The sequence below is a fragment of the Hyaena hyaena genome, unplaced genomic scaffold, assembly GCF_003009895.1.
Source record: "Hyaena hyaena isolate Hyena2069 unplaced genomic scaffold, ASM300989v1 scaffold_160, whole genome shotgun sequence".
NCBI lineage: Eukaryota > Metazoa > Chordata > Mammalia > Carnivora > Hyaenidae > Hyaena > Hyaena hyaena.
The window spans coordinates 1,854,738-1,880,937 of record NW_024080793.1 but is presented as its reverse complement, the minus strand read 5'-3'; the positions used below and the strand labels follow the sequence as shown (position 1 = coordinate 1,880,937).

Genomic DNA, 26,200 nt, shown 5'->3' with positions numbered 1-26,200 from the left:
ATTAAGGGGTATCTAGGTGGCACACTCAGAAGACTGTGCAACTCTTGAACATGGGGTCATGAGATCAAGCCCTAAGCTCGGTGTAGAGATTACTTAAATAAAAATAAAACTTCAGAAAAACTGAATTAATAAAGCAAATAAGGTATCAGTAACATTTGCTTTATGATCCTACCATATAGATTTATATTCTATGATTTTTCTAAATACTTTATCCTAAATCATTACTCTTTGAAAGGGGAGAATTTTTTGTGTGCACACACACTATATACACATATACATACACACACACAAATATATATACATTACTATACACAGTGCATAGACACATTTATACATTTCCTGTATAATTAGCATATTCTAAGTAATGTGCCAGAAACTGGTGATAAAAAGCTGAAAAAGCAAGATCCCAGTTAAGAAATTTATTATCCCATGCAAACAAAATATAATATTGAAGACAAAACTGCAGCATCCTACAAAGACTGATGAAAAGACTATGTTGGAACACACCTTGTGCACCTGTTCCTGTACCTTCTTTTGTTTTTTCTTAGGAGCAAATATCTGATCATATTCTTCTGTATATTCCAAAAGCCACTTGCTTGGCTTCCTAAGACGCTTCTTCTCTGACCGCACAGCTAAAAGAGGAACAAGTTCATATTAACCAAAAAGTTAGAGAACTGTTTTCATGCAACCATCCCTGCACTCTCAAAGTTACAGAGATGGGAAACTTTGAAAAAACACTCTGCTTAAGCTCCAAAAGGCTAAAAGTAGATTTCCTATGGTTTCTAATATGCAAAAGTTGAGAGCAAAAAGACCTGTGTTGCTCTATACACATACACATAGCCCATCTGAAGTTAAGGAAAAGATTAAATTGAAACTAACTGGTATTCTTGTGACAGATACGCCTAACATTAAAATATAGTCTAAATCAAGCAAATTCAAAAAATACATCATGAGCTATTTTAATAACATCCCTCTGGATTTTGCAGAATACTGCATGGATATTCAGATGAAAATTTTACCTAATCATTACTACCATGAGAATTTCAAAAGCAATTTACACAACTTCATATCATGGTTGTAGTGAGTTTCACATTAGAAACCCGAGGAATATTTCTAAACAGAATCATTTAAAAATATGTAAATAATTATACATACACTATTACCTCAGTGACATAAAATGTATATGCCATGTATGTCAAAGTCAGGATAAAAAAAAAAGAGTTTAGGGTACCTTAAAAAGAAAAAGCTTGTCATATTTTATGGTCAAATTTTGGAAGTATCATACCAATTTTCATTGAATTAATGGTAAAACAATGATCTATTATAGTTTCCTGACAAAACATTGTCCCAGCTTAACATGCGATCATTCTTTTATGAGGTTTTTTGGAAGCAAAAGCTAATCAGTACAGAACATAAGACACAGTCTACTCAAGAGGCAAGAGGTATTTCATTACACAATGGAAATAGGAAATAATTTCTGCCTCAGCTGAATGTGGCAACACTGACATTCCGTCAATAAAAAAAAATGCAGAAGTTGAGACTAAAATGAAAAGGTCAAACGACAGCTTGGCAGAGGCTTTTATTCCTTAGATATAAGCCATAAAACTGTATTATGATAAGATATGGAAAATAATTTTTTTCTAACTCTCCTGTAATTTCACAGTAATAATATACCACTTAATTATTTCAATCTAATATATAAGGAGTTGAAAACTTATGTTGAGGGGTGCCTGTGTGGCTCAGTCAGTTAAGCATCCAACTTTGGCTCAGGTCATGATCTCACGGCTCGTGGGTTCGAGCCACACACTGGGCTCTGTGCTGACAGCTAGCTCAGAGCCTGGAGCCTGTTTCGGATTCTGGGTCTCCCTCTCTCTCTCTCTAAACCTCCCCTGTTCAGGCTGTCTCTCTCAGAAATAAATAAAACATTAAAAAAAAAAAAGCAAAAATCTTATGTTGACTTGAAAACCTGCGTATCAATTTTTAAAGTAGTTTCATTCATAAGTACCAAAACTTGGAAGGAACCAAGATGCAGGTGAATGGAAAAATAAACTCTGTTATGTCCAAACAACAGAATATTACTCAGCACTAAAATATCAAGCCATGAAAGATATTTAAATGCATATTACAAAGTGGAAAAAAAAATACGATATGAAAAGACTACATACACACTACATGATTTCAACTATATGACATTCTGGAAAAGCCAAAACTATAAAGACCATGAAAAATGGTTATGGGGTAGGGAAGGGACACATAGGAGAGATAGAGGGATTTAAAAAATAAGCAGAACACAGAGGATTTTTAGAGCAGCGAAAATAATCTGTAGGATATCATAATCATGGAAATATGTCATTATACATTTGTCCAAACCCAAATAATGTACAACACAAAGAATGAACCCTAAGGTAAACTGTGGACTTGGGTGATTATAATGTGTCAACATAAGGTTCATCAATTGAAACAAATGTACCACTCTGGTGAGAGATGTTCATAATAGGGAAGGTTGTGTATGTGTGTGGACAAAGTTGGCAATCTATGTGTCTTATCCTCAACTTTGCTGTGACCCCAAAATTGCTCTAAAATATTAAGGTATTGGGTGCCTGGCTGGCTCAGTCGGTTAAGTGTCCGACTTTGGCTCAGGTCATGATCTCAGTTTGTGGGTTCGAGCCCTGCATCAGGCTCTGTGCTGACAGCTAGCTCAGAGCCTGGAGACTGTTTCAGATTCTGTTATCTCCCTCTCTCTCTGACCTTCCTCTGCTCATGCTGTCTGTCTCTCTCAGAAATAAATTTAAAAAATTAAAAAAATTTTTTAATAAAAATTAAGGTATTAATAAAAAATAAAAAGTTAATGGTAGAGGCTGAAATACTTATCAAATTTATATACCTACAGAGCTCCCACTATAATTATGGGGCTTGACCTTTCAACCAATGCAATTATCTTAACATTTTTAAACCATGAACCTGTAAGTGACCGAAATTGGTATTTCCCAAGCAAGTATTTCAAAAGAAATTTAAAAACCCTTAAGCCAACCAATTACTTAAAATGTTCCCCTCAAATAATATCTGAAAAATCTTAGAGCAAAGAAATAAGCCAAATAGACCTTGAAATAAATATACATCTGTACCTGTGGCAGTTGATGGGTAATAACTTTATGCTCTGAGGCAAATACATTATGCCTTTAATGTATTCCCAAAGACATAGCATCCAAGTTTTTTTTAACACCAACAGCATTTTTTAACACATAAGACCAAGGAAATGGCAGGGGATAACAGGGGTTTACTATGCCCAAGTCACAGTTCAGCCATGTCACATTCATGAATTTCTAATCTTCACTTCAACACAAGGTAGGTGATAACACCCCCATTTTATAAAAAATGTAACTGAGGCTAGAAAAGGAAAGTGCCTTGCCTAAGTCCATTGAAATCAGTCCATTATTTAAGTGGCAAGGCAATGATTTGAACCAAAATCTGTCCACACTCCAAAACTACTGGGTACTCTTTACTAAAACCTATCCCTATACTGTCACATCATCATATCACTTTAACCAGTCTCCTTGCCACCATCTATCAATACTTTCCCATACTAATTGAAACTCAGTCCTAAAGAGGTTGTGTTCTCTCCTTTGTTGTCTTAATTTTTTTAAGGTTTTTATTTATTTCTAGGAGAGAGAGAGAGAGAGACAGCGTGAGCAGGGGAGGGTCAGAGAGAGAGGGAGTCACAGACTGAAACAGGCTCAAGGCCCTGAACTGTCAGCACAGAGCCTGACGTGGGGCTCGAACTCATGAAGTCGGATGCCTAAATGACTGAGTGGCCCAGGCACCACTCTCCTTTGTTTTAAAAGGTTGCACAGGCTAATCCTTCTTCCCTTTCCTCCTGAAGCCTCTGACCCCCATTCTATCTTTGAGTTCACTTCTCTCAGAGTAACTTCTCAGATTAAACTTTAGTCCTCCAGTTCTCCATTTCCTTGAGATCCACAAGAAAATCAGCAAGGACACAAAAGACTGGAAATTAAGAGGAAAACTATGTCTGACATACCTATTTACCTATTATGTTCTTGCACAAGTGCATGTATTGCTCTTCACCAAGTTATATACAACGATCCTTTAAAGGTTTAGGGTTTGGCAAACAACCAATGGGACTATCTTTTTTATGAATGTTTTTATTTTTGAGAGAGAGAGACAGAACATGAACAGGGGAGGGGCGAAGAGAGAGGGAGACACAGGATCTGAAGCAGGCTCCAGGTTGTCAGCACAGAGCCCAATGCGGAGCTCCAACTCACAAACCATGAGATGATAAGCTGTGCTGAAGTCGGACGCTCAACCGCCTAGGCCACCCAGGCACCCCTAATGGGACTATTATTGTAAATAATGTCTTATTGGAATACAGCCATGCTCATTTATTTGCCACTGATTTATGACTGCTTTTGTGATACAAAGAGTTGAGAGTGACAGAAGACAGTATGGCTTCCAAGCCTAAAATATTTACTACCTGTCTTTTTAAGGAAAAGATTACCAATCCCACCCCCCCCCTTAAATGTACAATAGAATAATGCCCTGTAAATAAAAACAGCCTTGTCATAATTGAATGACTTAAAACCTAAGATGCTTCCTGAGTTTGTTTCTTGTCCTCCTCAACTACTCCTGACACCACAACCCACTACTCTCACGTATGTTCTCACCTAGATTACTCATCCCACAAAACCACTTTAGAGCTGAAAGAACCAGAAGAAACTCACCATTTCCAACTACTCTACAAATGGCTAAAAGGAACTCATTTGCCAAACATAAAGAATATCAAGAACAAAAGAGGAATATGACCTTTCGAAACTAAAGGTAAATATTAAAAGGTAGAAAATTACAAAAGCTAATAGAGGAATAAATCATGCAATCCTCAATATATGGCACAGAGCAAATATGAAACTGAGCAGGAGCCAAAATATGATCATCATTAAGTTTCTCGGCAACTATACATCAATTCCTAGCACAGAGCCAGGACCTGTTGAAAAGAATGGAAATAAATTGTTCATACAGGACAAGCTTAGCAATGTCTTTTTTTGACTGCAGAGTATATACATATCAGCTGAAATAATGAAATATCCATAAAGTTAAATCAAACAAGTTTCCACGAACTGAAGATACATAAATAAAATGTGGTTTACCTATACACTGGAATTCTATACACCAATAAAAACCAAACTATTGAGGGACGCCTGGCTGGTTCAGTTGGTTAAACATCCTAATTTGGCTCAGGTCATTATCTCGTGGATCATGAGTTTGAGCCCCATGTTGGGCTCTATGCTGACAGCCTGGAGCCTGCTTTGGAGTCTCTCTCTGCCCCCCGCCCCGCCTCCCGCTTATGCTCTGTCTCTCAAAAATAAACAAACTTAAAACAAAAACAAAATATCGATACATGCTACAATATGGATAACCAGAAAAACATTATGCTAAATGATAAGAGCAAGACACAAAAGATCATATAGTGTATGATTCCATTAATATGAAATGTCTAGAAGAGGAAACTGGGGGGGGGGTGTTGAAGGTGAAATCAGTAGTTGCTGGGGATAGAAGTACAAACAAACTATAAGTGGGATGGAGGGCTCTTAATGGGTAGAACAAATATTCTAAAACTGATTTATAGGGATGGTTGCACAACTCAATAAATTTACTACAGATCACTTCCTCATGCACTTAAAATGTGTGAACCTTATGGTATATAAGCTGTGCTTTATCTCTTTCTCAAGATAAACTTTAAAAAAACAAAGGCTGAATTACAAATTTTTCTTTTCCTAACGAACTACATTACAGTACAAAGAGCTACATCATTCCTCACTACACATTATTAGCCCTTGTCATACACCTACTTTCCTAGTTCAGAAACCTCAGAGGCAAAAGAGATAAAGGAAGGGAACAAAAAGGCAAAAGTCCACACATTTCTTCATAATAAAGTTACTCAGCCCAACCTCCTGTTGAAAACAAATAAAAAATGCTGCAAAGTGTCTTTAAAACTACTTTAAAAGCAGCAAAGCAGAGACAAGACTGTAAAGAATACAAACCCAAATTATAAAGTAATAACTAGAGAAATAAAGCAATGAAATGGATTTTGTCCTAAGGACTTTTTTTGTGATCCTGCTAAAGTATATGAGGCAGAAGTTTTAGAGAATAAACTAGTTATTTGAGGCCTCAAATAACTCTATTCTCAGGGCTACAATACAGCAAAAGAACACTATGTCCCAGCTTCCAGTAGACCACAAGGAAAAGTACCTTGGCAAGAAGTAGAAGGAGAGTAGGAGAGAGAATAAGTCCTTGAGAAGCCGTGACTGGTCCACCTGTGGATTTGTAGCCCCCATAAGAATATCAAGCAATTAATACATCATGTTAACAGAATAAAGGGCATAAAAAGGAATGATAATCTCAACAAACACAGAAAAACTATCTAACAAACTAGGAATAAAAGGCAACTTTCTAAACCTGAAAGGCCATCTATTAAAGTCATAGCTAACATCATAGTTAATAGTGAAAGACTGGATACATTTGCCCTAAGATACGGAACAAGACAAGAGTCCCTGTTCACTCCATTTATGCTTAACACTGCACTGGAGGCTTTAGCTAGGGCAATTAGGCAAAAATAAAATAAATAAGTAAATATATAACCAGACTAGAAAGGATGAAGCAAAAGTATATTAGTTAATGACATGATGATGGGCATAGACAATCCTAAAGAGTTCACAATAAAACATATTAGAAAAAATGAGTTCAGCAAGGTTCCAACATGCAAAATCAATATACAAAAATCAAGTGTATTTCAGTATACTTGCAATGAACAACCCCAGAATTAAATTAAGAAAAGAATCTCATTTATAACAGCATCAAAAAATAAAATTAGGGGCACCTGGGTGGTTTAGTCAGTTAAGCATCCGACTTCAGCTCAGGTCATGATCTCCCGGTTCGTGGGTTCAAGTCCCACGTCAGGCTCTGTGCTGATAGCTAGCTCAGAGCCTGGAGCCTGTCTTCAGATTCTGTGTCTCCCTCTCTCTCTGACCCTACCCTGCTCACGCTGTCTCTCTCTCTCTCTCTCTCAGAAATAAATAAAACATTTTTAAAATTTCAAAAAAAAATAGAGCAACTAGGCAAGAATTACAAATAAAAATATCCAAACTGGTAAGAAAAAAGTAATATGGTCTCTGTTCATAGATGACGTGATCTTTTATGTAGAAAATCCTAAAGATTCCACCAAAATATTAAAAAATAAAAAGGTAAAGGGGCGCCTGGGTGGCTTAGTCAGTTAAGCGTCCGACTTTTGCTTAGGTCATGATCTCGCGGTTCGTGGGTTCGAGCCCCGCGTCGGGCTCTGTGCTGACTGCCAGCTCAGAGCCTGGAGCCTGTTTCGGAGTCTGTGACTCCCTCTCTCTCTGACCCTCCCCTGCTCACGCTGTCTCTCTCTCTCTCTCTCTCCTAGAAATAAAATAAAAATATTAAAAATAAATAAATAAATAAAAATAAAAAGGTAAGAACAAATAATTGCATAAAGTTGCAGTACACAAAAATGAGCTTTAAAAATTTTTTTAATGTTTTTATCTTTAAAATCAGTTGCATTTCTATACACTAATAATGAACAATATAAAAAGAAAATTAAGAAAATAATCCCATTTACAATAGCATAAAATAGAATAAAATACTTAGGAATCAGTTTAACCAAGGTATGAAAAACTTATGCATGGGCAATTACAAAACACTGCTGAAGTTAAAGACAAATAAATGGTAAGATACCCACATTCATGAACTGGAAGACTTAATATTGTCAAAATGTTCATACTACCAAAGAGTGATCTTCAGACTGACTGCAATTGCTACCAAAACCCCAATGGCATTTTTTTGCAGAAATAGAAAAAAAAAATTTGAAAGTGCAACTGGAATCTTAAAGGACCTCAAATAGTCAACAATGGAAAAGAACAAACATATCCAGTTTTTAAAATATATTACAAAGCTACTTTACAATATGATATTCCCATACAGACCCCATACAGACAAACATCTAGATCACTGGAACAGAAAGCAGAGTACAGAAATAAACCCATACTTGTAAGGTCAAATTATTTTTGACCAGTAATGCTAAGACTAAACAAAGAGGAAAGGGTAGTCTCATCAGCAAATGGTGCTGGGAAAAGTGGATATCAACATGCAAAAGAAAGATGGATCTTTATTATATACTACATACAAAAATTAACCCAAAATTGGGGCGCCTGGGTGGCTTAGTCGGTTAAGCGTCCGACTTTTCGCTTAGATCATGGTCTCGCGGTTCGTGGGTTCGAGCCCCGCGTCGGGCTCTGTGCTGACTGCCAGCTCAGAGCCTGAAGCCTGTTTCAGTCTGTGACTCCCTCTCTCTCTGACCCTCCCCTGCTCACGCTGTCTCTCTCTCTCTCTCCTAGAAATAAATAAAAACATTAAAAAAAATTTTTTTAATTAACTTAAAATGATATAAAAAACATAAATCTAAGATCTGAAACTATGAAACTCCAGAAGAAAAAGATTCAATTCATGATTGAAAAGAGCAACTATTTCTTTGATAGGATAAAAAAGCACCGACAAAAAAAGCAACAATTACACTAATCTGACTATATGAGACTTAAAATTTTATGAACAGCAAAGGAAACAACTAACATAATGAAAAGACAACCTACAAAATGAAAGAAAATATTTACAAATCATATACCAAAAATAAGGGGTGATCACCCAGATTAAACAAGTCAGTAACAAAAGAACAACCCAATTCAAAACTGGGCAAAGAACTTGGAGAGAAATTTCTTCAAAGAAGATATACAAATAGCCAATAAGCATATGAAAAGATGCTCGATATCACTCACCAGGGAAATGCAAATCAAAACTACAATGAGACATCAACTTACCTCTGTTAGGTTAGCCACCATCAAAAAAATAAATAACAAGTGCTAGTGAGGATGTGAGGAAATTGGGACACTAGTGCACTGTTCGTTGGATTATAATATGGTGCAGCCACTATGGAAAACAATATGGAGTTTCCTCAAAATATTAAAAATGGAATTATATGGGGCGTCTGGATGGTTCAGACGGTTAAGTATCCAACTTCGACTCAGGTCATGATCTCAAGGTTCATGGGTTCCAGCCCCGCATAGGGCTCTGTGCTGACAGCTAGCTCAGAGCCTGGAGCCTGCTTCAGGTTCTATGTCTCCCTCTCTCTCTGACCCTCCCCTACTCAAACTCAATCTCTCTCTCAGAAATAAAACATTAAAAAAAATTTTTTTAATAAAAAATAAAAATGGAATTATATGACCCGTTCCAATTCTGGCATACATTTAAAAGAATTGAAAATGTGGTCTCAGGGGCACCTAGGTGGCTCAGTCCATTAAGCATCTGACTGCGGCTCGGGTCATGACCTCACCCCTCATGAGTTCAAGCCCCTCATTGGGCTCTGTGCTGACAGCTCAGAGCCTGTAGCCTGCTTTGGATTCTGTGTCTCCCTCTCTCTCTACCCCTCTCCCACTCATGCTCTCTCTCTCTCATTGGGCTCTGTGCTGACAGCTCAGAGCCTGGAGCCTGCTTCGGATTCTGTGTCTTCCTCTCTCTCTCCCCCTCTCCCACTCATGCTCTCTCTCTCTCTCAAAAATAAATAAACATTAAAAAAGAAAAGAAAACATGATCTCAAAAAGATACTTATTTGCACTTCCATGTTCAATGCAGCCTTATTCATAATAGGTAAGTTATGGAAGCAACTTAATGTCCAATCTCAAAGTTCCACTAGTAGATGAATAGATTTTAAAAAATACATGTTATGTACATACAATGAACTATTATTCAACTCAAGAAAGATGAAAATCACTTCACGTGCTAGAACATGGATGAACCTTGAGGACATTATGCTAAGTGAAATAAACCAACCTCAAAAAGACAAATATTACACAATTCCATTTATATGAGGTATCTAAAGTAATCTAACTCCTAAAAACAGAAAGAGAGTGGTTGCCAGGAGATGGGGGGGAAAGGAAATGGAGAGTTGCTGTTCAAAGAGTATAGTTTCAGACATGAAAAAGTTCAAGAGATCTGTTGTACAATAATGTGAACAGAATGCTGTAATGTTAATTTGGCACTTGTTCAGAAGGTAAATCTATGTATTTTTTTACCACAATAATAATCCATTGCTACATTCTAACTAAAAGAACAAAACACCAAAATACCACATATTGTATGATTCTATTGATAAGAAATGTACCAAAAAAAAATGGCCTTGAATGATACACTGGACCAGATGGACTTGACATATATTCAGAACTTTTCATCCAAAAACAGCAGAATATACCTTCTTCATGAGTGCACATGGAACATTCTCTAACACAGATCACATACCAGGTCACAAAACAGCCCTCAATAAATATCATGATCTCCTGGATCATGAGTTCGAAGCCCTGCCTCGGACTCTATGCTGACAGCTCAGAACCTGAAGCCTGCTTAGGATTCTATGTCTTCCTCTCTCTCTGCCTTCCTCTGCTTACACACTGTCTCTCTCATTCAAAAATAAACATTAAAAAAATTAAAAAATAATAGTATAAAAGAATTAAGATCATACCATGTATATTTCCAGATCACAATGCTATGAAAGTTGAAATCACAAGAAAAAAATTAGAAAGCCTCCAAATGCAAGAAGTTAAAGAACATCCTACTAAAGAATGAATGGGTCAAACAAGCAATTAAAGAAGAAATTTAAAAATATATGGAAGCAAATGAAAATGAAAACACAACAGTCCAAACCGTCTAAGATGCAGCAAAGGCAGTCCAGTCCTAAGCGGAAAATACATTGCCATCCATACCTATCTCAAGAAACAAGAAAAATCCCAAATATAAAACCTAACTGCACACCTACAGGAAACAGAAGTAGAACAGCAAAGAAACACCAAGGTCAGCAGAAGAAGAGAAATAATAAAGATTGGAGCAGAAATAAACAATATAGAATCCAAAATAAATAAATAAATAAATAAAAACAGAACGACTCTAAGACCTGTTTTTTTTTTTTAAAGTAAACAAAATTGATAAATCCCTAGCCAGACTTCTCAAAAAGAAAAGAGAGAGTACCCAAATAGATAAAATCATGAATGAAAGAGGTAAGATCACAACCACACCACACAATTATTAGAGAATACTATGAAAAATTATATGCCAACAAACTGGACAACCTGGAAGAAATAGACAACTTCCTAGATACTCACACACTACCAAAACTCAAATGGGAAGATAGAGAAAATTTGAAGAGATCCATAACCAATGAAGAAATTCAATCCGTTATCAAAAATCTCCCAAAAAATTAGAATCCTGGGCCAAATGCCTTCCCAGCGGAATTGCACCAGACATTTAAAGCAGGGTTAATACCTATTGTCTCAAGCTGTTCCAAAAGACAGAATCGGAAGGAATGCTTCCAGACTCATTCTATGAAGCCAACATTACCTTGATTCCCAAACATGACAAAGGCCAATATCCTGACAAACATGGATGCAAAAATTCTCAGCAAGATACTAACAATAGAATTCGACAGTATATTAAAAGAATTATTCACCGGGGCGCCTGGGTGGCTTAGTCGGTTAAGCGTTCGACTTTCGCTTAGGTCATGATCTCGCGGTTCGTGGGTTCGAGCCCCGGGTCGGGCTCTGTGCTGACTGCCTGCTCAGAGCCTGGAGCCTGTTTCAGTCTGTGGCTCCCTCTCTCTCTGACCCTCCCCTGCTCACGCTGTCTCTCTCTCTCTCTCTCTCTCCTAGAAATAAATAAAACATTCAAAAAATATATTAAAAAAAAAAAAGAATTATTCACCAAAATCAAGTGGGATTCACTCCTGGGCTGCAGGACTGGTTCAATATTCGCAAATCAATTAATAGAAAAGAAAGGATAAGGACCATATGATCCTGTCAATAGATGCAGAAAATGCATGTGACAAAATACAGCATCCTTTAATAAAAACCCTCAAGAAGTCAGGATAGAAGGAGCATAACCTTAACATCATAAAAGCCATGTATGGAAAGCCTACAGCTAATACCATTCACAATGGGGAAAAACTGAGAGCTTTCCCCCTGAGATCAGGAACAGGACAGGGATGTCTACTCTCACCACTGTTGTTTAACATGGTGTTGGAAGTCCTAGCCTCAGCAATCAGACAACAATAAACAAAACAAAACAAATCAAAACAAAATAAAGGGCAGCCAAATCAGCAAGGAGAAGTCAAACTTTCACTCTTCACAGATGACAATACTCTATACAGAAAACCCAAAAGACTCCACCAAAAAGCTGCTAGAACTGACACATGAATTCAGCCAAGTCACAGGAAACAAAATCAAGGTACAGAAATTGGTTGCATTTCTATACACCAATAATAAAGCAAGAGAAAGAGAATTCAAGGCATCTACCCCATTTACAATTGCCCCAAAACCCATAAAATACATAGGAATAAACCTAACCAAAGATATCAAAGATCTCTATGCTGAAAACTATAGAAAACTTATGAAAGAAATTGAAGAACACTCAAAGAAATAGAAAAACATCCCATGTTTATGGATTAGAAGAATAAATATTGTTAAAATATCAATACTACCCAAAGCAATCTACACATTCAATGCAACCGCAATCAAAATTGCACTGGCATTCTTCTCAAAGCTAGAACAAACAATCTTAAAATTTATATGGAGCCACAAAAGACACTGAATAGACTAAGTAATGTTGAAAAAGAAAATCAAAGTGGGAGGCATCACAATCCTGGACTTTAGCCTCTACTACAAAGGTGTAACCATCAAGACAGCATAGTACTGGCACAAAACAAGACTCATAACACCTTTGGAATAACATAGAGAACCCAAAATTGGACCCTCAAATGTTACGGCCAACTAATCTTTGACAAAGCAGGAAAAGAGTATCTGGTGGAAAAAATGCAAATGGTGCTGGGAGAACTGGACAGTAATATGCAGATAAATGAACATGGACCACTTTCTTACACCATACACAAAAATTAACTCAAAATGGATGAAAGACCTAATAAATGTGAGACAGGAATCCAACAAAACCCTAGAGGGGAAAACAGGCAACGACTTCTTTGACATCAACCACAGCAAATTCTTACTCAATGCGTCTCTGAAGGCACGGGAAACAAAAGCAAAGGAACTTTGGGACCTCATCAAGATCAAACGCTTCTGCACAGCAAAGGAAACAATCAGGAAAACTAAAAGGCAACTGATGGAATGGGACAAAATATCTGCAAATGATATATCGGGTAAAGGGTTAGTATCCAAAATCTACAAAGAACTTGCCAAACTCAACAGCTGAAAAACAGTGAAGAAATGGGCAGAAGGCATGAACAGACACTGTTCCAAAGAACATCTAGATGGCTAACAGACATATGAAATGATGCCCAACACTGCTCATCATCAGGGAAATATAAATCAAAACCTCACTGCGATACCACCTCACACCAGTAGAGTGGCTAAAACTAACAACTCAATTAACAACAGATGTTGGTGAGGATGTGGAGAAAGAGGAACCCTCTTGTACTGTTGGTGGGAATGCAAACTGGTGAAGCCACTCTGGAAAACAGTGTGGAGGTTCCTCAAAAGTTAAAAATAGAACTACCTTAGGACCCAGCAATAGCACTCCTAGGAATTTATCCAAATGACACAGGAGTGCTAATTCATAGGAGCACTTGTACCCCAATTTTATAGTAGCGCTTTCAACAACAGCCAAATCATGGAAAGAGCCCAAATGTCCATCAACTGATGAATGGATAAAGATGTGGTTTATACATACAATCGAATACTTATTTGGCAGGGAGAACGAATGAAATCCTGCCATTTGCAACAATGTGGATGGAACTGGAGGGTATTATGATAAGTGAAATAAGTCTATCAGAGAAAGATTTCACGTTTTCACTCATCTGGGGAAGTTTAGAAACTTAACTGAGGGTTGATGGGGGGGTGCGGTGTGGAGAGGGGAAAATGGGTGATGGGTATTGAGGAGTGTACTTGCTGAGATGAGCACTGGGTATTATAAATATGTAAACGATGAATCACGGGCATGTACTCCTGAAACCAAGAGAACAGTTTATATACTGACAGTTAGCTAACCTGAAATAAATTATATTAAAAAAATTTTTTTAAAAAGGTAAAAGCATCGAAGTAGGAAAGGAAAAGGAAAAGGAAAAAGAAAAGGAAAAGGAAAGGAAAAAGAAATGTACGAATAGGCAAATCTACAGATTGGGGGGAAATGAAAGGAGATTAGTAAAGGGTACAATATTCTTTCTGGGATGATGCAAATATTAAACTGATTGTACTGATGATTGCACAAGTCTGTGAATATACTAAAAACCCCCGAAGTATAAACTTTAAAATAATGTGATATCTCACGGTATGTGAATTATATCTCAATAAAGCTATTAGAAAACAGAATCTACTGTGATAACAACTTTGAGAATTTTATGTTTAAGGACAGTCAGTTTTGGGGCACTTCAGTGGCTCAGTCGGTTAAGCATCCGACTTCAGCTCAGGTCATGATCTCACAGTTCATGGGTTTGAGCCCCGCGTCGGGCTCTGTGCTGACAGCTAGCTCAGAACTTGGAGACTGTTTCAGATTCTGTATCTCTCTCTCTCTCTCTGACCCTCTCCTGTTCATGCTGTCTCTCTCTCTCTCTCAGAAATAAACAAAACACAAATTTTTTTAAAAAGGATAGTCAGTTTTATCCTCAGTAACTATATTGTATAATATTTATATCTTAAAAGACTTCTAACATTTTGCTTAGGAAAGATACCCTGGTATGTCAGTTTTTTTGTTGTTCTCAAATCTCAAGGCTCCCTAAGGCCTTTGAATAGGTACTACTACAGAACATTTTCTTTTTCCCAAAAGCACATGTCCCCTTCTGTCTACATAATAGGCAGATCTTCCTCAAATTATAGTAAAGGAAGCCTATCATTCAATAAAATGTATTCACTTTCTCTAAACTAACAACTCCATTTAAATTTTAGGCTCAGAGCCTCTCAATTACCTAAAATCCCAGGCTGAGTCCCAAAAAGTTCAGACTTAAAAAGACCGGAAATGGTGAATAGAAATAAAATGTTCTTAAAACTTACTAAAAACAAAAGTTCAAAAAAAAAAAAAAAAAAAAAAAAAAGAGCCTCTGGTAATATATAATTTCTCAAACTATATGGAAACCCGGGAAGGTCAAAAGTCAGGACCTTCTACAAAAAGCCCGCTCTTCACTTCAAATGTTGTGTTAAGTCTTTATCAATTTACCCTTCCTTTTTCCATCAAAACACACCAATTTCAGGAGGGTAACATTATGACCACTTCCTCTAATCCCTTATCATACTCAAGTCCTTACCTGGTTCAGGGAGCTCAGGCTGGGGAGTCAAACTGGGAATTCCTGGATCTTTTTCCATTTCCTCAATGCTGGCACTGGATTTATCACAAACATTCAACCGTGGCCCAACTGAATCTAAGCAGCTAGCATGATTTGGATCTGCCAGGGCATCTTCTAGTATGTTTGTCGAAGTAGGGGGTCTATGCTCTGGGAACTCATCCCCCTTCTTTACAGGGTCAGCTGGAAGCAAAACCCCAAAGGCACCCTCTGAGTTTTCTTTCTCCCTAACTCTGTTAGTGCGCTTACGAGGTTTAGTGCGCCTTTGGTTTAAACGCTGCCACCGCTTTTTAGGCACCGCTTGATTTACACCACTGGGTTCATCATTCTCACTGTTCATTTCGGTATCCAACTCTGGGCCTTTTCTGTTTTCAAAAGAAGGGCCTTTTTCAGGAATTTTGTCAGGGTCAGACTGGTTGACTTTGTCATCAAAATTAACACTGGAAAAATGAGTACTGTCTTCACTTGTTAAATGACCCATTAACTGAAGGGGTTCTTCTTTACCAGGGTCTTCTAGCCCACCTCTTGAGCAGCCATTCTCTGAACCCCCACTTGGTCTGTCTCCCTTCAGTGCAGTCTGAAGAGTCACAGCTGGAAGTTGGTTCAGTTTTCTTTTGCGTTCTGTCTTTAAGGCTTTACGGTTTAATGTGTTCTTTCCCATCTGGGCTGATAAACTATCACGCAATTTAGATGAGGGTTTTGATCGCCCACAGTTGCGCCTAGTAACACAGTTTGAACGACTTTTACCAGAAGCAGGGAGGTCTCTTCTGTCAGACACTAAGCTGGGTACGGATACAGACAACTCCCCAGACAGTGCAGAGTCACCTCCACTAGGGCTAGGACGGACTGCGTTCTGAGTGCCATCTCCATTTTTTTCTGAATTGTGAGTGGAGTTTCCCGAAACCAAAGCCTTAGAAGCACCTACAGGACTACTGGTAGAACAGTCCCCAAGACCAGGACTCCGATAGGAGACCAAGTTTTGAGCAGTCATTAAGCGTTGCTCCTTGGTCTTACTATCATGCATATCTTTCAACATCATTAACAATGTACTGAATTTGTAATCTGGTTCAATAGGTATATGATTCTGACCAGAGGCAGGAGAAAAAAGTAATGGTTTTGATGGCTTTGATGTTCCAGAATCACTGACATCTTCACTTAAGGATCTATAGGAGAGTTCCTTCAACTCTGATAGAACATGTTTCACCACTGCTGTTTCTATGTCATTTGAATCCCTGGTTTTCTCATGCATGTTGCTCAGTAGTTTTAGCCCATCCACTTTCCCACTTTTGGAAATGCTGGCTAAAGGAGAGCCTTTAGTATCAGAAGAGCAGCATTTCAAACTGCAGTCCTCATTTGTAACTGGAGATTCCACTACAACTGGATTTTCTTTATGCTTGCACTTTATACTTCGGATCTTGGGCTGTTTGCTTTTTGAATGTAACAGAGCTTGATTTGTAGCCCCACCTTTTATTAGTGAATTCTCACTGGAAATGCTTGATGGTGTGTTGAATTTTGGAGAGAAACCATCATTTCTAAAATCCAATTGGGGTTTGCGGACAAGAGTAGACACTTTAAGATCAGAGAGATTAACCTGAGATGTCTCAGTTCCAGGCTCTGCTGTCTTACTACAATCCATTAAGTGGTCTGTATGTGAATTAGTAATGAGGGACTTTTGCTTTGCTTTTACCTTAGTGTTTGTGGCAGGATACCTAGTATACTTTACCTTTTCATTTTTCTGCACAGATAATATGTTTTCTGTTCTATCAAAAGCATCTGTAATTTCAAGGACACTGTTATCAGATTCTGAACTATGATCTATGGGATCCAGATCACTGCTTCCATCATCAGAAGTGGTACAGATACTAATGGAATCACTGCGCTTTTCTTCATCACCTGCTCCAATATAACAGAGCTGCACTTTCGAACTACACACCAAACCTCTTTGGAGTTTTTTCTTTTCCCCAGAATGTTTAGAGATCAAGGCACCCTCAGACAAGCCCAGTAAAGAGTCACAATTTGAAGCCTCAAATTCTTTCTTTGCAGTGTTTTTTGCACAAGAAGAAAACAGGAAGCTTCCTGGGGCAGTGCTGGACCCTGTGAGGCTGTTTGCTATCCTGGAAAGTTCATTAGAGGCCTGCTTATCAGATACATCCCCAGAAATAAAGTTTAGGCCAAGGTTCTCTGGAATCTTTCCCCTTCGTTCTTCCTTATGTGCTTCAAATTGTATGTGGCCCTTTTTCATACTAGTCCTTTTTGGATTATCAGAACTCTTTCTGGCTCGAGACTTAGCACAAGGCTTTTCTTTCTCATCTGCAGAATGTTCTGAGTCAAAAGCCAGAGATTTCAAGCAGCCATTAAGTAACAGATCATGTTCTGATTCAGGATCATTAGTACAGTCCTCAAATGGCATATCCTCCTCACTGTCCAACTTGATTGAACTGGTGACACATCTTCGGTTCTTTGACCCTTTGGGAACATCATATTGTTCAGCGAGACCAACACTGGCTTCCCATTTACTCAAAATTTTCTGAGGAACCTTAAATTTAAAGGAGAAAGAGATTATAACTTATCAAAAAATGCGAAAGGGAAAAAGGAGATTATCAGTGAAGACCTCTCAAATAAGCTTTTTTGAGCCTTGTAACATCTTCAAGGCACCTTAAAACAAATTTGCTTTTAATGTTCCCTTATGTATTTTGAGAAAGAACGCAAGCAGGGGAGGGAGGGACAAAGAGAAGGAAAGAGAAAATCACAAGCAGTGTCTGCATTGCCAGTGCAGAGCCCGATGTAGGGCTTAAACTCACGAACAGTAAGACCATAATCTGACCCCAAATCAAGAGTTGGATGCCTAACTAACAGAGCCACCCAGGTGCTCTTCAAGACACTTTTATGGTACTAATCAGGTGGTTAGCATCCATTGCTCACCCAGAGCCTAACGAATGGGGGATTCTTCAAAACTACTTCTAACATTAAGATCTATCATTAGAGGAAAAATTAAGCCCATACACCCTCCACTCTTCCATAAAATAAAGAATAAAAGAGTGGACCATAACTAGGATTGCATTACTCATCAACATTACATTACTAAATCAAGGAATAATGAGACTCATCCTACCTACCCCTCCACACTTTAAAATAAGGATTTATGTTCTTCCTGACTTATGAAGGTCAAGCACTTGCTCAGTTATATAAAAGAGAAAGCAAAAGGCTCAAGATGGAATATGGAAAAATGAAGAAAGACGAAATGAGGTCACAGATCCACCCTAGGTGATCCTAAATTTGAACTTCTGGTTATCACTAAGCCCTTTTATTTCTGGTGATGTATCTGATTATTCTATACATGTTACATAAAATCTGGATTATAACAGATAAATAAAGTTTAGGCCAAGGTTAGACTGCCTAAGCAGTCTCTTAGGCTTTAATCATTTATCCCAAAGACAACAGAAAACCTTGGGTATTATATATGTTCCTTTCTTGATTCCACACAGTATGGAGACACTGATGCTCTGTGAAATATACCTAATTTTTCAAACTCTTACTTACCTCCTTGACTTCATACAGGAGATATTAGGCAAGGTTCCAACTATCAGCTAACTATAATACTTGTAAAAGGGGTGTTTCACTGAGCATGTAAAAATTCAAGACATTGGATAGGTAGCCTCCTCTTATAAAGCAATGAGTTGACCATCTTAGTTTATTTCACACTCAAGTACACATTCATTAATTCTCATGACTGTGATAAGAATCAATCAACTTTCCAGAATCGGAAAGTTTAGTGAACTATGTCACCTTCTAGGACTGAATATAAAAGAATATGAGAAGAAATAAACCAAAACGTACTCAGCCAACTTTAACACAAATCATCAAGCAAATGGAACAAAAACACAATGTTTTAAAATAAAATATTATGAGGAATGGGGGGTAAGATGGACCCTAGGTGGCTCAATCAGTTAAGCATCCAACTTTGGCTAAGGTCATGATCTCACGGCTTGTGGGTTTGAGCCCCACAATGGGTTCTCTACTGTCAACACAGTGCCCGCTTCAGATCCTCTGTCTCCCTCTCTCTAAGTCCCTCCCCAGCTTGCCCTCTCCATTTCTCAAAAATAAACAAACATTAAAAATTAAAAAACTACAACAACTGCGGGTTGCGCGTATGAAACCACAACCATAAGCATTAACAACCACACACAAAAACAAAAAATGGCATATGTAACACCATGGATAGAGCTAGAGTGTTACACTAACTGAAATAAGTCAGTCAGAGAAAGACAAATCCCCTAAGATTTCACTCATGTGGAATTTAAGAAATAAAAGAACAAAGGAGTAAAAAGAGAATGAGAGAAAAAGAAACAGACTCTTTAAACTATAGAGAGCAAACTTATGGTTACCAAAAGGGAGGTGAGTTGGGAGATAGGTGAAATAGGGGATAGGGATAAAGGAATGTATTTGTCTGTGAGGAATACCAGGTGACTAAACAAAAACATGTATACAAACAAAAACCCAAGACAAACCCACGAATGGTCATGTCATTTTATACTATTACATCTAAGTGACATAGTAAAAGTTACCTGAAATCTTTTCTCAAAAAATTGAGTATAAATATTTGGAAGACTAGCCCTATTTCCTGCCTACAAAAATTACTGCTCTCAGCCATTTTCTCACAAATATCCCAATGCCAAAGGAAGAACTAACATTTCAAAAAGATAATACTTCTTCCTTGCCTCCTCCCTGCCCACCACAAAGAAGACAATTTGAGAGGGTTTTTTTTTTGTTTTTTTTTTACCTTATGCCTATATCCTTTTTCTTTCTGCTTCCCTCTTCTCCTAAGCACAGGTAGCTCTTCAAATTGATGTCTGCCTTCGAACATGACGATTGCTTTTCCAGCCACCCAGGCTTTCTCTGAAGGGTCCCCAAAAGCCTCCACGTAGTACTGTCGATAGGGTCTCCGGTTTGAAACTAAATAAAGATATACCAGAGTCATTACTTTAAAAAGATTCATCATGAAGAGAAATGCCACAAAACTATTGCCAAAGAAATCTCAATTTTTAAAAAAAGAAGAAAAACTGTTTAAAAACCTATAGAACAAGCAACTCTACAGTAGGTCAGAGAGAAGGAAAGTTTTAAATATTTCAATTCAGGTGGCAAGAAAATGCCCAAGAGTTTCCGAAAGAACTTCAATAGTTTGGTCTGGTGATATCCTGTATATTCTAAACCTGTTAGAGATTGATTGGTTATTAATCACAGAACAAATTAACATAGCAACCAAATAAGTCTTATACCCTTGGTATCAGAAAATACAAAGAGCATTTAATAAGACACAGCACCAGAAATAAAAAAAAAAATCAACAAGAACTAACCACCAAACAAACTTTAAAACACTTTGCTAAAATATAATGGAGGGAAAAAAATGTTTCAACACTACACTATGTATGATATGCTAAGATTTATGGAATGGCTACTCTTGACCAGGCACTCACTTATACTAGGTGCTTTGCGTGGAGTCTTAGTCTTCACAACAACAAACTCTAAGAAATAAGTAGTACAATCTCCATTTTATAGACATGGTAAGTAAGTAACTTCAGAGAACGCAAACTCAGAGTGATACATTGGCTTTGCAGAGAAAGCAGAACTTATTTCAAGATACTGAAATTAAAAAAAATAAACAAAACACCCAAGAGCAATAAAAACAAAAATATATCATTTATTCTAGTTTCTAGATTATTCTAGTTTCTTAGTAGTCCAAAGTTCTAAGCATACAATTAACAACAACAACAAAATACAGATCTTTTTTAAAATTTATTTCTGAGAGACAGCATGAACAGGGGAGGGTCAGAAAGAGAGGGAGACATGGAATCCAAACAGGCTCCAGGCTCTGAGCTAGCTGTCAGCACAGGGCCTGACGTGGGGCTTGAACCCATGAACTATGAGATCATTACCTGAGCTGAAGTTGGACACTTAACGGACTGAGCCACCCAGACACCCCAACAAAATACAAATCTTGTTCAGAAAAGATTATAACCAAATTTACCTAGTATATGTATCTTCCATCCAGATTTAGCATTTTGGCATTTTTCATGCCAGTAAAAAAAAAACTTACAAAATAAATACACCAGGACTATACAAGGTGTAGTAATTTGTCTCTTTTTAGAAAAGGATATCATCTAATATAAAAATTCATTTATACAGGAACTTATATCTAATTCCCTTAACAACCATTTGTTAAAACACAAAAAATGAATACAAACATCTTTTGGGGAAAAAAATTAGGAAAAGCCTACTTCCTTCAGAATGAGAAGGGGAAGGGAGGAGAGGGGAGGGGAGGAAGGAAGGAATGAGAAGGAAGGAGCAAGAAGAAAGAAAAAAGAGAAGAAAAGGAAAAACGAAGGAAGAAAAGAAAGGGGAGTGAAATTTATAAACTGAACCATAAAACTCAGGTCTCCCCGGTATCTGGAAGAGCAGCCAAAATGTCAAGTAAATTTCAATGGCAACTTTTTTATAAACATTAATTTCAAAGTTACATAACCAAAAAATGAAGAGTACGTATGAGCTCTCATAAACTTTAGTAATGGCTGTTGCTCTATAAAAATAGGTTAATAATAAAATTACAACACGGTCAAATTTTGTTTTTTAGTCCATTTCAAAAACAATTTTGTGAAAAAGGTTGAACTCCTTATAGTCTCTACCTACTAAATTAAATCCTTCAATAGTAGCCACCTATAAATAAGGATTAAAATTGGTGAGATATAGGGGTGCCTGGGTGGCTCAGTTGATTAAGCTCCTGACCTCAGCTCAGCTCCACATTCAGGAGTTCATGGGTTCGAGCTCCACACTGGGCTTTGTGCTGACAGCTCAGAGCCTGGAGCCTGCTTCAGATTGTTTCCCTCTCTCTGGCTCTCCCCCACTAGTGCGTGCACGTTCTCTCTCTCTCTCTCTCTCTCTCTCTCTCAAACAAAAATAACATTTTTTTTTTAATGTTTTATTTGTTTCTAGGAGAGAGAGAGAGAGACAGCATGAGCAGGGGAGGGTCAAAGAGAGAGGAAGTCACAGACTGAAACAGGCTTCAGGCTCTGAGCTGGCAGTCAGCACAGAGCCCGACGCGGGGCTTAAACCCACGAACCGCGAGACCATGACCTAAGCGAAAGTCGGACACTTAACCGACTGAGCCACCCAGGTGCCCCAAAAATAACATTTTTTAAAAATTGGTAAGATATAGGGCGCCTGGGTAGCTCAGTCGGTTAAGCATCTGACTTTGGCTCAGGTCACAATCTCACAGTTCATGCGTTCGAGCCCCACATCAGGCTCTGTGCTGACAGCTGAAAGCTTGGAGCCTGCTTTGGGTTCTTTGTGTCTCTCTCTCATTCTCTCTCTGCTCCAACCCCATTTACTCTGTCTCTCTTTCTCTCAAAAATGACTAAACTTAAAAAAAAAAAAAAAGTAGAGGTCACTGGGCACCTGGGTGGCTCAGTTGGTTAAGCATCAACTCTTGGTTTTAGCTCAGGTCATGATCTCATGGGATCGAGCCCCACATTGAGCTCTATGTTGATATCAGTGAGCCGCTTAGGAATCTCTCCCTTCCTCCTTCCCTCCCCTCATCCCTCTCTCTCTGCCCCTCTCCCACTCCCTCCCTTAAAATAAATAAATAAACACTAAAAAAAGAGAAAATCATAAGAGAAAATAAATTTACAGTGCTGTAGTATATTTGCTGAAAAAATCTGTGTGTAAAAGATTACATAGGACCCAAATAATTCAAATCTGTGTTATTCACAGGTCAATAGCCTAAGGTTCTAGGTGAGATTTCCAAAAGATAATGAAAATGACAAATAACCAATGTATCAGATCATGTGGAAAAAATTAAAACTAGGAGTTTTACTATCAATTCACAATAAATATATAAAAGACTAAGAACTCTGTAACACACACACACACACACACACACAACTGCAGAGAAATCAAAAGGTTGTGAGGGCAAAGTAAGCCCAGGATACCACATGGCTAAGCTATATATACTGCTAACATGATAACATACACACTAAAATTCCTAACCAAAATTATAACATAACAGGTAAAATAGCAGGATGCCAGAGGTGGATGGGAGGTGAGGTAAGGCAAGGATGAAAATGACTAATCCAAAACATCTATAGTGAGAAGTAAAAAGTAATTCCGAAGGATGGAACACTGAAATACAGCAATTAACTTTCGAAAGATCCAGCTGACAGAGTTAAAGCTTAAATAGAAGGTAGAGCAAACAGCAGACTGTTTTCCAAACAAGGCTTATAGAATTAACCACTTGACTTTTTAAATTATATGCACCATATATAACATAAGTAAACAATGACTTTTAAAAGTGATTTTAGGGGTGCCTGGGTGGCTTAGTCAGTTAAGCGTCCGACTTTCACTTAGGTCATGATCTCACAGTTTGTGGGTTCGAGCCCCACATCGGGCTCTGTGCTGACTGGCAGCTCAGAGCCTGGAGCCTGTTTCAGTCTGTGACTCCCTCTCTCTCTGACCCTCCCCTGCTCACGCTGTCTCTCTCTCTCCTAGAAATAAATAAAACATTAAAAAAAAATTTTTTTAAGTGATTTAAAAAATTTGGATTTTCTGGGGCACCATGGTGGCTCAGTCATTTAAGTAACCAACTCTGAATTTCAGTTCACGTCATAATCTCATGGGTTCATGAGTTGAGGCCTGTGTCAGGCTCTAAGCTGATAGTGCAGAGCCTGTATAGGAGGATTTTATTTCTCCATCTCTCTGCCCCTCCCCTGCTCATTCTCTCTCTCTCAAAATAACCTTTTAAAAACAAATGTAGTTTTCTAATACCATTTGAAATATTTGGCTTTTTGTCCATTTCCAGTCTAATTCAACTTCAGCCACACATACCACCAAAAACACCACTGATCTCCACTGCCTTATACCTAATGGACATTTTATTTGCTCTCCAGGCAAAGTTCAACCAAGTCAATCACATCTTACTTCTTAAAACATACTAGTCACCAGTACCACATCCCAAATAATCCTGGTTTTCCTTTTCCATCTCTGATTTTTCCCCCATCTCTTTCCCAAGTTTAGTATCCTGCAGAGGGGCCTCAAATACTGGATTCCTCAAAGTCATCTTATTTTTCACGGTACATTTTGTCACAACGCATCTCATCCATGCCTTGCTCATGGCTTCAGTTAATAACAACAAACAGATATCACCATATAGTTACAGATGTTTCAGTGTTCTCACTAAATGGCACCATTACTGATGTACTGGTGAAGCTAAAATCTTGGGAGCCATCCTAAGATACAGAAACCTTAGAACTCCATCCTGCCTTACTCCTCATTACCCATCCATTACCAAATCAGATAGATTTTATCTCCTAAGTTGTTCTTTATACTCTATTCACCATATTCAACTCACCATAATCACTTCAATGACCCTTTTAGCAATTTTCTCTTATAAAAGTTTACAAAACATATCATCCTCTGCTCAAAGTCCTTTATCATGCTGTTCTAAGAATAAAGTACCAAATGTTAATTCAAGTCTAAAAAATGGCACACAATTTGACTCATTTCAACTTTCCTGGCCTCATACTGTGCCACCTTCTATCACTCTATGGGTGGAAGACATTTCAGAGCCAGAGTATACACTGTTTTCTAGAACCATTATCTCCTTCATTCCCCAGTTAATTCCTACTCGTCCTCAAGTCTCAGATTAAAGATAACTTTACTAACATAACTGCCCCTGAATTTCCTGAACCAGAAGTCCAAGTACCCCTGCGATGTCACTAACTATACACATGTTTAGACAAGCTTCTCAGTTAAGAATCTATTTGTCTGATTATTTGTTGGTATCTTGTCTCTTTAACTGGACTCTAATTATATAAAAGGGCAAGCAGAACTGATGTTTTGCCCATTAATGGATCACAATACCTAGCATACTACCTGTATAATATAGTTAGAAATTGTTGAATAAATTGCATGGACCCAATTACGGTGCATAGAATAGTAGGACAAGGTAGAAACAAGTAGGAAGAGCACAGAGGGAGGAATAAAATAATTTTTTACTAGTAGTACTCAACTGTCCAAACAAGCCACAAAGAATAAGATATTTAAAAAACAGTGTGCTGGTCTGCCTGGGTGGCTCAGTTGGTTAAGGACAGAAGTCTTGATTTTGGTTAGGGTCCTAATCTCACAGTTCTGGAGTCTGAGCCCCATGCTGGCCTCTGCGCTAACAGTGTAGAGCCTGCCTGGGATTTTCTCTTTCTCTCTGCCCCTCCTCTGCTCGCTCTCTCTCTCTCTAAATAAATAAACTTAAAATAAATTTAGATGAATTAAAATGAAATAAAAACAAAAAACAGTAGGCTATAAAATCTTTAGGTATACCTCAATATTCAAAATATAAAATCAAATCCTGCAATCCCACTTTTGATAAATCATCCCACAAAGACATGCATATGTGAAAGTTATTCTTTACACTACTGTGTGCGCATAGAGACACATTTATGTTATGTACATATGTATGTAAATAAGCATGTATAGGCTTTACAACACAAGATCAGAAGCAACCTAAACATCCATTAACAGGAAAATGGCATATTCAAAAAGTGGGAAACTATGCAGCTGTTAAAAAGAGAGAGGGGGTGGAGCGCCTGGGTGGCTTAGTTGGTTAAGTGTCCGACTTTCACTTAGGTCATGTCATGATCTCGCGGTTCGTGGGTTCAAGCCCCGCGTCGGGCTCTGTGCTGACTGCCAGCTCAGAGCCTGGAGCCTGTCTCAGAGTCTGTGACTCCCTCTCTCTCTGACCCTCCCCTG

At 38.0% G+C, this 26,200-nt stretch overlaps 1 protein-coding gene across 4 annotated transcripts in view; it reads right to left on the bottom strand.

The window, feature by feature from the left end:
- Positions 1 to 26,200, bottom strand: part of NSD1 (nuclear receptor binding SET domain protein 1) — a 139,201-nt gene that overhangs the window by 48,996 nt on the left and 64,005 nt on the right. For all 4 annotated transcript variants that reach the window (XM_039239709.1, XM_039239710.1, XM_039239708.1 and 1 more), the window contains exons 4-6: positions 20,190 to 20,362; positions 15,374 to 17,945; positions 508 to 632 (exon numbers count right to left, since the gene is read on the bottom strand). In XM_039239709.1, the coding sequence (XP_039095640.1) occupies positions 508 to 632; positions 15,374 to 17,945; positions 20,190 to 20,362 (2,870 nt within the window). The remainder of the gene's footprint in view (positions 1 to 507; positions 633 to 15,373; positions 17,946 to 20,189; positions 20,363 to 26,200) is intronic.